Source organism: Apteryx rowi, unplaced genomic scaffold, assembly GCF_003343035.1.
Source record: "Apteryx rowi isolate R43461 unplaced genomic scaffold, aptRow1 scaffold_828, whole genome shotgun sequence".
NCBI lineage: Eukaryota > Metazoa > Chordata > Aves > Apterygiformes > Apterygidae > Apteryx > Apteryx rowi.
In genome coordinates, this window is record NW_020451125.1 from 70799 (window position 1) to 87331 (window position 16533).

At 34.8% G+C, this 16533-nt stretch overlaps 1 protein-coding gene across 1 annotated transcript in view; it reads left to right on the forward strand.

The window, feature by feature from the left end:
- Window positions 1–13486: 13486 nt before the first annotated feature.
- Window positions 13487–16533, forward strand: part of SNTG2 (syntrophin gamma 2) — a 180830-nt gene continuing 177783 nt past the window's right edge. The window contains exon 1 of the mRNA XM_026089676.1: window positions 13487–13564. Coding sequence (XP_025945461.1) covers window positions 13487–13564 — 78 coding nt within the window. The remainder of the gene's footprint in view (window positions 13565–16533) is intronic.

Consider the following 16533-nt stretch of genomic DNA (forward strand, 5'->3'; position numbering starts at 1 on the left):
CATAGACATGGAAATGTTGAAAGGCAAATAGCTGTATCCTTTCTTAAGCAACATCCTGTACAGACACTGGGCAAAGAAGATTGCCCAAAAAGCAAAGTCCCTCTTCATAATATCACAGTGATATTTTGTGATAAAAAAAAAGAAACTGAGGTAACTTAGGTTGGAGTAGATGCAAGTAGCTGTGCAGAAGCCTTTTTTCAAAGGAAAGAAAGGCTTTGGTAAAGAGATGTTAGTGAAAGCAGGAAAGGATGAATTATGGGAGTTTGTCAAGCCAGAAACTTGCTGCTTTTCTGAGTATCGAATCAAAGCAAATTTCATTTAAGAGAAAACTTACCTCTCAGGGAATATCCATTTTTATTTAGAACAGCTTATCACATCTGCCTTTATCATTTCTCCATCTCTGGGTGTCATTAAGTTTGTTGGAAGTCATATAAGTAAATTCAATACCAAAATTAGAATTGTATAGTGTTTTATAAAGATCTCATTTCTTTCAAGCAGTAGAAAGAGGTGCTAACAGTAGAGCTAACTGAGAGCATCAAGAGGTATGTAAAACTGCAGTTCATAAATTAACATCTGATTGGCAGGCCTTCAGATAAATTAATTCTTTTCTAAACGTGTTTGATTATTCTGATTGTTTCTTTCTAATGTTCTAACTGTACAGACATCCCTCAGAGTGGGTAAAAACTGACAAATGTCATATACTGCTTGTTTGGTTATTATTTTGCCTAATTTCTGCTGATGATATAAAACAATTTGTGAGAAGGTATGAAAACAGTAAATACTATTAATTTTTTTTCGCAGTGATCTTTTTTTTCTTTTTTCCTTGCCTTTGCTGTATGTTAAGAGTTCTAATTTGGGATCATTAATCCCAAAGCGTACGTCCATAAGACATAGTATCCCTTAGCTAGGGAAATGTAACTGTTTGAAGCTTCACTTTTAAATGAATTGCTAAAATGAATCAGGGTAAAAAAAAACAAACAAACAACAACTCTATAAGCAAGTGTGGTGAAGGGCCAAAAAAATTTCCAGGAGTGAGAATTTCTGAATTAAGTTTATCCACCAGAGTATGACTGAACTAAATACCCAGTTTACTAACCTAATCTAGCTCTCAAAGGAGTATTCTGATATACAAGTTTATAAGTAGTATTTTTTTTTAAGTATTGAAACTACATTCTGAGTTCTTTGCTGTATCTTCCTTTTTGTATTATGCCAAACACAGACGACTTTTCTCATTGTTCAGTGCCTGTTCCTGTCTTACCCGTTTCCTCTTGCTTAATAATGAGGTTGGCTCTTGCCTTTCATCAGATCATAGTATCAGCTTCTGTTTCCCTCAAATAGTATATTTTCAAGCTATATTTTTCAAATTTTTATTTTTGAACAGACATGTTAAAAAAAAAAAAAAAGGCACCTTAACAGAAATATGAACTTTCCTGAAATTCAACCCCTTTATGTCTGGAATGTGTTTCACCAAAATTACCATTAAACCATTTTGCTGTTGGGTTACTGGCTTGGGCTCTGTCTTTAGCTGAATGAGAATCACCTTCAGAGGGTGATTAATCTCTAAGAGTCCTTTGGAACTGAAATCTCAGGGAGTTTAGTATAACTATGTTCTTATCTTAGGTGTTTCAGCAAACTATCTAAAATTTGATGGGATGAATTTGGTCTATGTGATCTTTTTACCTTCTATATAGACAGAATATAAAGGACTTTTGGTCTGTAATTAAGGTTAAAGTTATTACGGTGCAACATACAATATCTAAATACACTTGGCAGGATGATTATTAATCCCTTTTTTACCTCCTGGACTTTGAAAGATTCTGTTCATATTACCTTTGACTGTAAGGGCACCGAAGCTGTTCAGAAACCATTAATCGTTCCAGTCCTAAGATATGTGGAACACATTTAATGGAAAATGAAAAACTAATATTGTAATTACAATTTCAATAAGGTTTTATTTAACTAAGGTCTCTATTTTATATGACATATACTAATGAAAACGTGCTATGATTTTTTAAAATAATTTCTAGCTCGTTCTTATCATTGTTCCAACCTTCAGTCAAATGTACTCATAGATGCTGAAAGCCCTTCTTAAAAAATGTAAGTAAATTTCTGTCAGATGGGCAGATGGTTCATCAGGTAAATGCCACTGACATTATGAATACCATTTTGGTGCAGCTTAGGTTGTCTTTGTAATCTAGGAACCTACAATTTTATCAGTCAGCTGTTTTGAAGCTGCTGTCTAACAGTAAATAAGCTGTTCTAGGTTCTGCCTCAGGCCAGTTTCCAAAACCTGAATTTTAGTGAATGAGAGAATACCCTTACATACACAACATGTTCCCATAAATTCTATGATCAAACTTTCACAGGAAGACCCAGCACCAAAGATTGAAGTGTCTGTTCCTAGTTTGTCAGCCATGTGGGTCAGAGCAACTACTTAGGAATCTGAGTCCCCTTCATCTTCCACATAGGCTGGGTCCCCCCCCCCCCTTCAGAATTTTACTCAATTTTAACTTGAACAGATTTCTATTATGTGTCTGACTCCTTAAATCGTTTTTCAGTCACTCAGTTAATTGCATACACTCTATGAAAAATCTGGATGCAGTCTAGAGCATTCTTTTCCTGCCAGTGGGGTAGGGGAAGGGAATTAGGCTGCTCAGCACGGACCCACAGTCCTCAGGATCTTCAGGGATAAACTACTGGGTTCAATCTATTCTTACGTTCAATAATACCTGGTTGTCARCTGCTGTTTCCATTATCTTACCTGACAATCTTAACTATTACTTACTGTAAAAGACTCTTTAGGGCTGTTTTGCCAGTTGGTTAATTCTTCAGCTCATAGGAGAGTAGATGGAGCCACATCAGAGCATGCCAGTTATCTATCCATCATATCCATTATCTTCTCCAATTTTATGACTCTTGGAAGAAAGCAAGATTTCTGCGCAGTTATACAGTAGYATAACATGGAGGAAAAATGCCTTTCACTTACAGACTGGCAGTCAATTTATGAATTTAGAAGTAACTTTTAGAAATAAAATAAGAACAAAAACATCTTTACAACTGTATTATTTCTGGAGGGGTTTGCAGTACTTTCAAAAGAATTAAAACTTTAAAAAATTCTCTAACGCGTGTATTGTCTTCAGTTTAAGAATGTGGAAACTGAAATTTAAAGCTGAGCAGGAGAACTGTTTTCAAACATGGGAATTCCTGTCTCACATAATGCAGTTAGACAACTGTCCAGACACAAAGGACTAAAGTGACTGATACAGTGAAATGGTAGCAGCATGGTGCTCTTGGTAAAAACAAAAAAAACAAAAAAMAAACAAACAAACAAACAAAAAACAGCAGGGTAAACTAGCCTGTGCAACTTACCTTCTTGTAATAGCTAATCTTTAAGTTATGCATTAAATAAAGCATCAGACCTCAAAACGTTATACTCTATTCTCCACTTCGCTGCCCATATATTTACATGATGTCTATACCACTGTTATTTTGTAGATTATTATTTAAACTAGAGCAGTAAAGATCTAAGAGAATAAATATATTTTTTCATAGCCTTTCATGTGGCTGTATCAATTTAATACATCATGTTCTGGATTTATTAATTTGACTGGATCATTTTAATTCATTTACCTTTCAGCCATAGCAGAATAACTCAACAGTTCTGTGATTCTGTCCGAGAGTTCTCCTGTGTTTTCTATTAAGTTAACAGTATCAGAAAAATAGGTGCTTTTGATAGCAGTAAGATGAACATGATTATCAATTCCATGTTTCCTGTAATCAGATCACAAAAAGTACATTGCATTCATTTTATTAATTGATCATTCCCCAAAAGTAACAGAAGTAGAGAAACAGATAAGAGGGTTACCAACATAGATTTTCTGCTTATTTTAAAGTAGATTATTCAGTATTTTTAAAGTTTTTTCTTTCTTGTTTTTCTATCATAACTTTGCTTTGAACATCTCAATTGAAATTTATTCCATTTATTATCTGTTATTTTTAAAAATTTTCTGTACTGTCTGATATAGTCTTATGTTTAAAATTCACCTTTTTTACACAGTTACAGCTTGTTTCTTTGTTCTTTTTTCAACAAGTGTTGATATTCTGAGATTGACTTGAAAAACAGTCAAATTTAAAATAATACAACTTGGATTCTTTATATTATTATTTTCAAATTAAATTATGAGGTTGCATTTGCATTTTTTCATTCACAGGTTTCATGCGGGTTAAAATTTTTCTATTTACTATATATAATAAGTCTCTTCAACTAGCCAGAAATTAAYATCTATCTTTTTCTTTCTTTAGATTCAGGAATTGGAAGTACTAGGTGTTCTGAGCTACTTGATGAAATCACCTTTATAGTTTGGTAATACACCCTTTACTTGTTCAGGAACATGAAGGAATTGTTAATGAAGTATGAAAACCAGCATAAGTTACAGAGTCTTTATATCAGTTGACTAAGTGGTTCAGATTGATTTCAGTTAAGAAAATTGGTAGAATCCTGAAAGATGTCCTTCTGCATGAATTTTTATAGTTATTGCAAAAACTGTGCTATAAATATGACAATTTTAAAGCTGACATTTGTGACAAAATTTAAATTAATTATTTTTACAATGAAAGCCTGACTTGACTGAGAATTTTCCATTGACTTCATTGACTTCACTGACTTCACTGGGACTAAAATTAAATCCCTGGGATTTTGTGGAACGTGCATTCATTTGTGCCAGAATGCTATTTCTTTTTTGTAAGAGGAAAATGATAGATTGGTTTTAGATACAAGTAAAGGAGGGAGTTTAAGATTATTCCTGGGATTTTTAATGGCCCATTAAAATCAATAAGAATTGTCTAGGAAAAAAAAATGTGTGTGTCCCTATAGCATGAAAAGCAAAAGAAGATAACGAAGCCAAAAGTAAGCCTTTGACATTTATGAAATGAAGAAAATCTAAGCAGGAGCATGGGAGGTGCCCTGTACTGACCCCTCTAATCAGAAAATCTTCAATGCCTTATACACTAAGGCAAAGATCAGCAAAAAGAAAAGCACAGAAATTTTTCAGGTGTAATAATACTTAGATCTGCAACCAACAAGTCAAACCAGAAATAAATGTTTACAAAAAGGCTGCGGGAGAATATTCTCACTGTTTCAACTTTTAACGTGTATAGAAAAGTGTATTATTTTTCTGTGGTGTAGAATAGTGGTAATGGAAAGTATGGCTTAGTGTGTAAGAGGGGTATAAAAAGCACATACTTAATAATGTAATCATGTCAGAGATAAATAGAGTTAAATAATCAATGATAAACTGTAACAGTGATCCTTAGGTTAGTTTTTGTGCATCTGTGTCCCAGCACATGTTGAAAAGGAAGTTGTAGAAAGTGGTGGCACAATTTACATTAACGGTCATCCAAATGAACTTTCTGACACTGGAAGAAGCAATGATATACCTTGGGCAGGAGCCAGTGTACACATGAGCTGTGTTTTCTGAGCTTATTTTTCAGCTATCCTTACAATTGTTTTGGATAGCACTATCACTAAGTGCAGCTTTTGTAAATTCTCAGTTTCCATTTTTCACGTAGATTTTTATACCAACTCTGTGCATAGTTAATATGTCAAGTTCTCACAGTTAGTATCGCTGTGCTGCAAAAAAGAAGGACATGTTTGTTGATGGGCAACTACTCTTTCTGTATGCATATTTTTTAATTATCTTTTTTTTTCATTTTTCCCTCCCTATTCCTTTTCTTTGCTTTTTTATCTTTTTCCCTGCTGCTACTGTTAATTCCTCTTGTTGTTATTTCTTTTTTTCTTATTTTAAAGTCTATATTCTTCTCTTGCACTTCTCTCAAAATGCAATGTTATGCCAAGCAAATACCCCTCTCTCCACATCCGTACCTGTACTCTCCTGGTTTCCTTCACAAAGGACACACTGCTGTCTCTTGCCCTGCAAAGCTGACTCTTATACTTGCATAAAAATATGCAACTGTTAATATTTTACTTAGGAGTATATACCTTTTTCCAGCAAAAGCCTTTCATAAATGTGCTTCAAATATATATACACAACACAGGCTTTTGTATTCAGGCCCCCATCATCAGAGATTTGTACATACATAGACATTATCTCCTTTGACATCTCCACCGTGAAATATCATTAGGAGAATCTGGCAGTACTTCTGCTATGGTACTGGTATGATTTTATGGTGCTGCTGATGCTGTTATCAAAACCCTGTAAAACACTTTAATTAAGGTAACTGGGAAAACTTTCAGTAACTTAAGTGATATGACTATGTTCAGAAAACAGCTTAAATAACTATGTTACTTCCAACTGCATAGTGCTTTAAAAGAGCGATAACTTAAAGCAAATTGCTGACTAAATGAATTTTTAATTCCAAGTTTTTGCATGTTTTGGGAGACAGTGGAAAGTAGAACATATAGGCAACGTTGGTTGTCTGTAGTGGTCTGCCAAGGTTGTTAGGAAGAAAAAAGGCCCAAAGGCCAACAACAAACCCTCATTTTATTCTGTGGGCCCTTTTCTTGCCTGTGCACCATTGACATGAGTAGTACATAATAACCTTGATTCAGGGAATGCTTAAGGAAAGTGTATTTTGGAAATTAATTCCCAGAGGTTTTTATAGCAAATACACACTCTTCATCAATGAAATCTGTCATCTATATAGGTGGACTGCCTTTGTGCTGAATAATGCTGAGTATTTTTGCAGTGATATACTGTAATATCTTATCCATCATGTCTTTGCTTTGCCAGCTTTCCTAGGAATGACTAGAAGCCTGACTTTTCTATAATCTTCCATAAGGATTCTTGTAAACATGACAGGAAACAACTTTCTTGTGACTTTGCTTAAAAAAAAAAAAAAAAAAAGAAAACAAAAAAAAGGTGTTGATGCATTTAGTTACCCTATGATTTTTAAAATAGACACCTAAAGATTGAAAACGCTTCCTGCAGTTGATACGATTTAACTCTTAAAAATATGAAAAAATAACAAAGATGGTTTGACTTGCTCAAGACTAACAAAAATTTTAAAAAGAATTCATATTCTCAGGGCTTTAACATTTTCCTTTCTTGTGGCTTTTTTTCTCTCGCAAAACTGAATCCCAGAATTCCTGTCCACAAGGTATCAGCTTAGGCAAGATCTGCCATTTGAAGAGAAGCCTGTTTATAAATAAAATTCTAAATACAATTCTGAATCAACTTATCTGAGCTTTTGCATTTGTTTTTACAAAACTGTGTTTGAATGTGGGTTGTTGTTTGTTCTGTTCCATGACACATGCGTTGAACTGCAGCAGTATGTGAGGTAGATATACTCCCTTACTCGCAGCATCTTGGAGTGAARGGTTTCCATGAAGTATCAGTGGAGAATTGTGCTAGTCCAGTGCCCTATGGCTAATAATTGTGAGTGTTAGATGACATTGGAGGGACATTTATGAATAAAAAGCAACTTCCACTGTAAATTTATTATACTCTGAAGCATATCTTTTAGGAAGCGTTTTGTCAAAACCCTTGAAGTGTCCAAATCTTTTGTCAATTGGTTTACCTTTGAATGCTTTTGTACTTAATATTGCTTGAAGATTTATTTGATCAGTTCCTAACAGCTTTATTTTTGTGAGTTGGTACACAAGTATATGTATATAAATGTGTCTGAATAAGCATAAGCCAAATGGTTATATTGGCTGTGTATCAGAACCTGTCGACTAGACTGGCTATATCTCAGCCAGTTCTTGAAGCTGAGAAAGAGACGTGAAATAACTTTTATATTCAACTGCCAGAATCAGACTTAGCACCATTTCTGGAATATTTTTTTAGCCTTAGTCTTCTTGCTCAGTCATCTTGATGCTAATGAGACAGTGTGTGCTTTAAAAATAGAAATCTCTTTGAGTTCTGGACAAATATTTATTCACACCAGATTATATATTGCTTTTAAAAGTATAGGCAAACATACAGTTGCCACCTCTGACTACATTTTTTGTTGCCCATAAAAAGTCACTTAGGACAGATATTCTTCATCTTTCTGAAGAAATCTGATTCAAAGAAATCACTTAGTTTTCAAAACTCACGTTATCTGCATTTTTTTCTCTATTCCTGGGTATTCCAGAAAACCTTTAGAAAACCTCTTAGATTTCCAATTTTAATGTTTGATTTTATTAGGGTAAGCTTACAGTTTCTGAAGGATGCTTGTTTAACTTCTTGAACATGTTAATTTATTCATTTTTCTGTTTATTTATAGTTTTTGTCCTGAGGTGATCTTAAGTATTCTTTTTTTCTACTCTGCGCTGAGAATTTTTGTTTTCCCATCTCTGATATTTTCAGATATTTTACCAGCTTCTTCATTTTGTGAATGCTCTTTTTTTATAATAGTTATTTTTATAATAGTTATAATAGTTGTTTTTTTAAAGACTTCTTTGTTGCAAAAGACTCAGTTGGGACTAGCTCATCTTTATGTGTGCTTACCATTACCTCATACAATGATTTAATACTTAAATACTGTGGAGCAGTCCCAGCAAGTTCAGAAACTCATCGGTTCAAATTGTACACACTTCTGAAAAAGGCCATTCTTTGTGAAGCTTACAACATAGTAATCAACTATTTACAAATTCTATATGCAAATATATCTTTTGGAATTTTTTATATTCACATTATTCCTAAGAAACCTCTATTAAGAACAGAATGAAACTATGAAACTCTTGTTACAGGAAATTTTGTTTTTCCATGTATTTTAGCTGTAAACAAACTGCTTCTCTCATCTTTTTCCTAGCATGACCTAGCACAATCACTTTTTAATGGAGACTCTTCTCCACTATTTAATATTGGCTGTCTAGGTACTGCTCTCATCTCTGCTCTTGAATATGAGATTGCTAAGAAGTATAACTTAGAAACTTCTCAGCTTTTTCCTGACTCCTATCCTACTTAGCCATTTACTGCCAATTCCACTGTGTTTCCTATAGAGGCTCATAATTTCAAAGTAGAGGTTTTTTTTTTCTTTCTTTCTTTTTTAAAAGTAGTTTATGCCTTTCTCCTCTTTAATGTTTCTAATCCTGTTTTTTTTATTAATTTCAGGACTTAAAATGTTTGTTTTCATATTGATAAGTCTTCATCCATCCCCTCCCAGATTTATCTGAAATACTCTCAGTATTTCAACCCATTTGACACATTTAATTAGTATTCTGTCTGTCAAATATAGAAAGTATTAAAAAGTTACTGATCATCACAGTTAAGACTAAAAGAAGAAGAAGAATAAAGTGTAACAGAGGATCAACTTAAATATGCCATTAAGCCTTTGGATAAAACATGAAGCTGGACTCTCTCCTTACTTTCCAGGCTAGTAGCCAAATGTGTGGTTAAAAGGATTTTAATTTCCGACGTCTGGGTTTATCTGAGCAAGTGGCCTGTAAAAACAATAACTACAGATGAAATTAAAATTTTTTCCTGGACTTGGTTTAATGCTCAGAAACTTTTTTTAACTCCCATTGTATTCTTGTGATAAATCTTTACCTAAATCTTGCTGTGAAAGTCCGATAGTAGTAGAAGACAACACAGCAGGAAAAATTCTTACTGTAATAATGACATGAATTTCTTTGCCATAGCAGTATTCACAGTAGGATGATGAAACTATAGAATTTAATTTTGTCATTTTAAACTTAGAAAGAAGCCAGAAATATTTACACACACCTTATTCAGAAATTAAGCAGTTAGATGTAGCTTTGTTTAGTTGGTTCTGGCAGAACAACTCGTCACAGTTTAGAAGAATGGAAAAAAACTTGATGGGAAAGCTAGAAAAAGAATGAATGTGGTAGAGTTGTATCAGGGTAAAGGGGAAGGATAGCAAGAGTGGGAAGATTTGTCAAATGAAACAAAGCCAGTTATTTCATTACAAAAACATGATACCTTTATGTATGGTCATACTTGGTTATTCTAGATTAAGAAAACAGAGCGAGTCTCTTTTGATGAATTATACTCCCAGTTGTACATATTAGGGGAATATGTTCTTTGTGTTTACATGTTGATATATGAACAGGAACAGCCTACCTGTCAGGGTAGGCTGAATGGTACCAATAGTAGAATTGATCAAATAAATTTTCAGATAATCTCTTAGCTGTTTCTTAAATAATCTTCAAAGAGAATGTTCTTGACGTCCTTTTGGTCGTCAAGAACTTTTGAAACTTTTGCTAAGTATTTCAAGTTTCAAGTGTGAAAATTTTTCTTTCTTGTTTAACTAGTAACTGTCTGCTGCATAGGAGTATCTTTATATTCTTAGGCTAGCTAGTTCTGTCCTACTGACCAGTTCCCTGAAAAAATGAAATATAGTAATAAACAATCAATTTACTTAAAGATATTATTTAAATCAAAATAAAAGTTTATGCCCTGACTATTTTCTGGGATACGGACTATGTTCTAATATATTCAACTGTGTGGTACTATTATTTAGCACTGATTAGAATTTGTATTTTTAAACAGGCAATTTTTATCCAAAATGAGGTTCTGAAAGTTCATTTTCTACATATGCATTACAGGATTCAAATATTTGTTTCTGATCTTTTGAGAGGTGCATGAGGATGACAATAATCAATCATATCTAATTAGCTGGTGACACACTGTGCTTGCAGTAATTAAACAAGACATTACTGCTTCCTTTCTAATGATTAAGATCACACAGATTGAGAGCCAGCTGTTAATCACTTTTCTTGCAAGACTAATGTCATTAACAGAAAATCCCAACATTCTGCCCCTAAGGCTATTTTGAACAGAGCTTTCGGTAGACAGACTGTGATGTAAGCAATAAAATAGATTTTTTAATTATGTATTTTGAGCATCTTTTCAAACATCTGTTAGCTTGAGCTTTTAGTCTTTCTTGTAGATTTCTATATGCTACTTAAATATATAGAAAAAAACTATGTCCTGAAGAAAATAATATGGCAATGCTGCAATTAAAATATTCTAAAAACTTTTAACATTAATATACCCTTTAACTGTATGTAGTAAAATGTTACTCCACAATAAACATTTATAAATGCAGATACACAAAAATAAGAAAAATCTTTTTGAAAAATAGTAATTTTCAAGATGCGTATTTCATATATTATAATCTGTACTTTGGGGAAAATTGTAATCTTTTTTTTATTAAATATCTGTTCTGAACATTTTTGCTTCTAATTCAGATTCTTATAAAAATCATATAACTACCTATTAAATATCTTGCATTGAAAATTTGCAATATATTGTGATTCAATACCTTTAGTCTTAATTGACTTACTCGGAATCATTAATGCCCATCAGATAAATTCCACTAGCTTTAGCATGAATATGAATCACCTGTTTAAAAATGGGCTGTCAGGAATTTGTGTCCTTCACCACTGACATTCATAATGACTGAACTCTATTAAATGGTGTAACAGCTAATCAAAATACATAATCTAGTCTTATACTTGAACTGCTTGAGAGGATTAAAAAAAGGAAATAAGTGAAGAATAAATACTCTTACTAGCTACTTACTGATTAGGCTACCAAGCAGTTTTCTTTTTTTTGATTAATTTTTGGTGGGTTTGACTTGAGGGTTTGTTTGTTTGTTTTAAATAGCAGCTGAAACAAGAGACTTTTCAAATACATCTTAGATAGAAGTAAGGCAGCTGCTAAGTCAGTTTGGTTGTATATTATTCTAGATTAGAAGTTACTGTTGACTTTGTGATATTAAAAGTAATCTGCTATCAAAAATTAACATTGGCAGTTGTTTTCAGACTGGAATAAAATTCACAATTTATTTTGTTTTGGTTAGTTTTTCAGGGATGAAAATAATACTACCCTTCAGTCTACTTCATGGTAGTGACAAAGTAGACTCTTGCTTCACTTTAGTTTGGGGGGAGGAGGGAATTAGTAGAATTAGGTAATACAAATATGATTTCAGATTTTTGCTTTTGCTGACAGAACGCATTCTAGAGTCCTCTCCAGTTCAAGTTTAAGGCTGGTTCAAAATATTTACTTTTCTTTCTAGATTATATAGATCTATTCTTCCAATAATTTTATTAGGAAATTGTAAAGCAAAATAAAAACAAGCAATGTGTTTAAAACGTCATCCACACTATTTTTTCTGTCATTCTTTCTGTATAAAAATTCTTAATAGAAGTACTAATGAGAATATTCACTTGTACTTAGAGCTGCTACGTTTGATATGTTCTGCTAAGTTTAAGAAAAGTTTCTAATTGAAGAAAGCAAGGTTATATTGCAAATATTATTTATAGTGTTCTGCTTGGGTTTACAGTACAAGTAATGTTTGACCAGTCAAACCTTCTTATTACCCATCTTAATTATTAAATTCAGCTTTACAACTGTATGCGTGTGTTAAAACTATACTTAAAAGGGAAAATTAAAATCAATGATTAAGTGTAAGCACAGCTAATACTCCTGAATTCCTGTGCAGCATTGCATAGTTAGTGATTAAAGCTTATCAGTGACAATATTTGCGAGATATATGTATTAACAAATGCTGTATGCTCTGTGGCTGGCCAAATTATTAATTTAGTGAATGACATATGAATGATGCATTTGTTACTTCTTTTCCTAGATGATTATGAGGGAGTGAACATTTTCTGTGGCTCAGGCAAGTAGGTGCTTAGTCCTCATATCACATTTGGTCTAACAAAACGTTTCAACATATGCTGAACTCAGTTATGTTGAAGTTTACGTAAATGTGGTGCTCTTGTACAAGTCATTGACAGAATTAGCATTTTAAATTCCTCATCTTTTTTATGCTATTAAATGCTTTTATCTAGGCAAAACAGTTACAATTCTGAGTTTTGCAAGAGCGCTAATCATCACATAGAGGAAAATACATTTTCTATGACAAATATGTGTTGTTCTTTCAAAGACCATATTGATGTATTTTTCTCTCAGGATTTATTCCAGTAGAATGTCATTCTAGTTTTCAGAATACTTATTATCATAATGGGTGCAGTTTTTAAGCTATATCTCACAGTGCACACCCACACACTGTATCATTGAGTTACATGGGAGTTTGCCTTTTCATATAGGTTGCAGTTTTTAGGCAGGGTTGTGCTGCGGGCAGTTCTGCCTTGTTCAGTCAAGTAAGTTCTTACATCACGGCTGCCTGTTACAACTCACCTTTGGTGAAGTCACATTGACAGTGCTCTTCCTCTGTCTACACAGCAGGCTGTAAACCCATGGGCTTCCAGTGCTACCTTGCTGTTTTTCATGGATGTAAAGGCAAAGTAAAGGGGGCTGGCTGGGAAAAAGGGCAGCTTCTGGATGGAGGGTGGAGGTTCAAGCTGAGAACAGCTCTAGGGGAAGGGAGTAGTCCTGCCCCAGCCACAGGCGAAGGCCGAAGGACTGAATTGCTGGGGCAGGCAGCCACTTCTTGTGCAAGGGGCAGCACAAGATGCTGGTGCTGGGGTCGCCACTGCAGTTGCTGTGCTCACTTGCAGAGGCAGAAGCAGCTAGCAGTGAGCTATGTTTGTGTGCGGGGAGAGGCCGGGGGCATGGTCCTCAGCCCAAAGCACAAGGTGGAGTGTGCAGGAGTGTCCAGCACAGCCCTGGCCTTTGGACTCTGTGGTTGGGTAAGCAGGAAGGGCTCCTGGCAGCATCTCTGGGCCTAGCATGTAAAGGCACTGCCGCGCTCCTCTGTACGTGGAAACTGGACAGTTATGGCACTGGTGATGGTGAGCAGTAGGAGTTTAGAGCAGAAGGGCATCGGAAATTTGAGCTCCCTCCTGTTTTCCCCATCTACAGTATTTCCTGTTAATAACCCAGCCTGATTAAGTCCTTGACTGGGAGGGGATAGGAGCTCAGAAGAAAACCTCCACCAGAACCCACTGGTACTCTCTGACAGAGCACCCGTGTTTTGGAACAGCTTTGAATTTTAGTCTCATGTCTGAAGTTTTACAACAAATGTTGTATTAACCAGCAGGAGTCATGGCAAGGTGGAATATTTCATATAGTTCATATCTGATGACCGTAATGGGTCTCTGATTTACTGCCTTCTCTGTATCAATATATACTGCTACAACTAARTTTTTCACTTTCCTTTATTCAGTTAAAAAAGAGGAAGAAGGGTAACCTCACAATGTTTGTTGCCATTCAAATAGTAGATGATTCCTCATGAATATTTTTAGCAATATTTAGTATGCATTTCCATAATACAGTGGATTTTAAAAAAAAGGAAATTTCCAAGAGATCCTGGCTTTTTCCTTTTATTACCTAATAAGAAATAACTATTATTGTTGAATGTGTGCTCTTAATCCTAGGTTCAACTTCTTGCATGATAACTTCTTTCTTGATGTTTAAAACTCTCTATAAAGAGACCATAATGTCTAGGCACTTTGTCATAACATATTGTAATTGTTATTCCTATTGCTGCAATATAAGCAAAAACCCTTCTGGTACCAAACCTGATAGTTCATTCAGGCACTTCTGTATCATCTTCTGAGTTTTGTACCTCTTGTGGATATAGTGACTAAGAGAAGTGGTAATGATTTTTTTCTGGATTTTTTTCAAGTTAGATTACCATCTTCATTGTGCATTCTTGTGTTAAAGAAAAAAAAACAGACTAATGGCTTTATTATTAACATTATTATTATTATAATTATTGATTTTATTATAATGTTTTTTGTCACAAGAAAATAAATACTCTACTAGGGGCTACTCTATTGCTGTAGCCTCTGACTTTGAGGGATTTAGTCCAGATAGGTGGGTGGACAAGTAGATGGGTAAAAACTGCTTGGAGTGTAGTGGTTAATGGTTGTACTCTACCTGTATGCCTATGGCAGGTGGAGTTCCTCAGGGGTCTATCCTGAGACCTGTCCTGTTTAATATCTTTATCAAAAACCTGGAGGAGGTCATGGAGAACTTGCTTGTCAAATTTGCAGATGGYGCCAAATTGGAGGGTACAGTCCGTATGCCATTCAAAGACCCAGGACAGAGAAATGGACTGATAGGAACAGTCCTGTTTTGGATCCCCTAGTACAAGAAAGATGTTAATAAACTGGAGGAATTTCAGCAGAAGGTCACCAAGATCGTTGGGGGCTGGAGTACATCCTCCATGAGGAGATGCTAGAGAGCTGGGCTGGTTCAGCCTGGAGAAGAGATGGCTTCAGGGCAGCTAATAGCAGTCCCCCTGTATCTACAAGAGGTATCAAGAAGACAGAGCCAGGCTCTACTCAGTTGTGCATGGTGGGAGGATGAGAGACAATATGCATAAATTGAAAAGAGAGAGGTTCAGACCTGATATAAGGGGAAGCTTTTTCCTCATGAGGACAGCCAAGCAGTGGAGTGGGTTGCCCAGAGAGGCTGTGTAGTCTCCATCCTTATAGAAGTTTTCAGCCTGGTCTGATCTCATAGTTGACCCTGATTTGAGCAGGAGATTGGGCTTCAAACCTCCCAAATTCCCTTTCAACCTGAATTATTCTGTGATTGTAAAATGGCATTTTATCTCCAGATCTACAGCAGTTTTGAAATACTCTTTGAGATTTGGGAAAATCCTATACCATTTTGGCATCCAACGGTTAGCATTTTTACAGATGGTTTTGTAACTTGTTCTCAGAAACCGCTAGTATTAGGGAACCATAACCTATCCAAACAATCTAAGGACTTCATTATCATTATAATCCCTACATATCTGCTGTCCTTATCCTTTTATTCCATGTTGGTCTATCAAAAAGCCTGTATTTATGTTCTCACTCAAGGCCTCTTAAGCCTGGAATTATCTTCTGGTCATCTATCTTAGGTCTTCTTAGGTGTTCTAGTTATTTTTCATGTCTCCCCTGTATCAGCAACAAGTTTTCAATGCAGATACCCTTTCAAAGCCAGTCAGAATTCTTCAAGGATGCACAATTCCAGTCATATGCAAGAAGTCATAACTCTAAATATTAGTATCATAGACAAATAAATCTGAAAGAAATCATTCTGTCCAGGATTTTTGCCATGTAAGAGGATTAGTACCTGTACCATTTGGACAGATGCTTGTTCAGTTTCCTCTCAGAATCCCTCAGTGATGAAAATCCATAATCTGTCCCAGCAATCCGAGGACTTCAGTTTACTTGCAATAGGAATATGCTAAAGAAAGGAGATTTTTTTTTTCTTATTGGATTGTTCCATTTGTCTTTGTAATATGCTCTGAAGTACTTGAAAACTGTCATCATCTCTCCTGTTCTGTCTTTAAGGTAAACAACCCTAATTCATGCAGAATTACTTATAGAGTCCATTTTCCAAATCTCTGATCATTTTTAATTTTTGTTTTGTTCTTGACTCTTTTCAGTTCATTATCTCTTTTCTCTAGTGTAGCCATGAATCAGCACTGTCATAATATTGTATAAAAAGAAACAATTTACTGGGATGTATTAAATGCAACCTGTGGTAATGGATTACTTCATGGACATGAAATAATCTTCCCTCATATTCAGCACTGTTAAGGAACATTTTGTACTACAAAGCTGGAGTGCTATGTTCACTTTTGGGCACTGTCTTTTGTTGCGGGGAGGGAAGCAAATCAGTTGGAGAGAACCAAAAGTAGAGCCACAGAAATGATTTT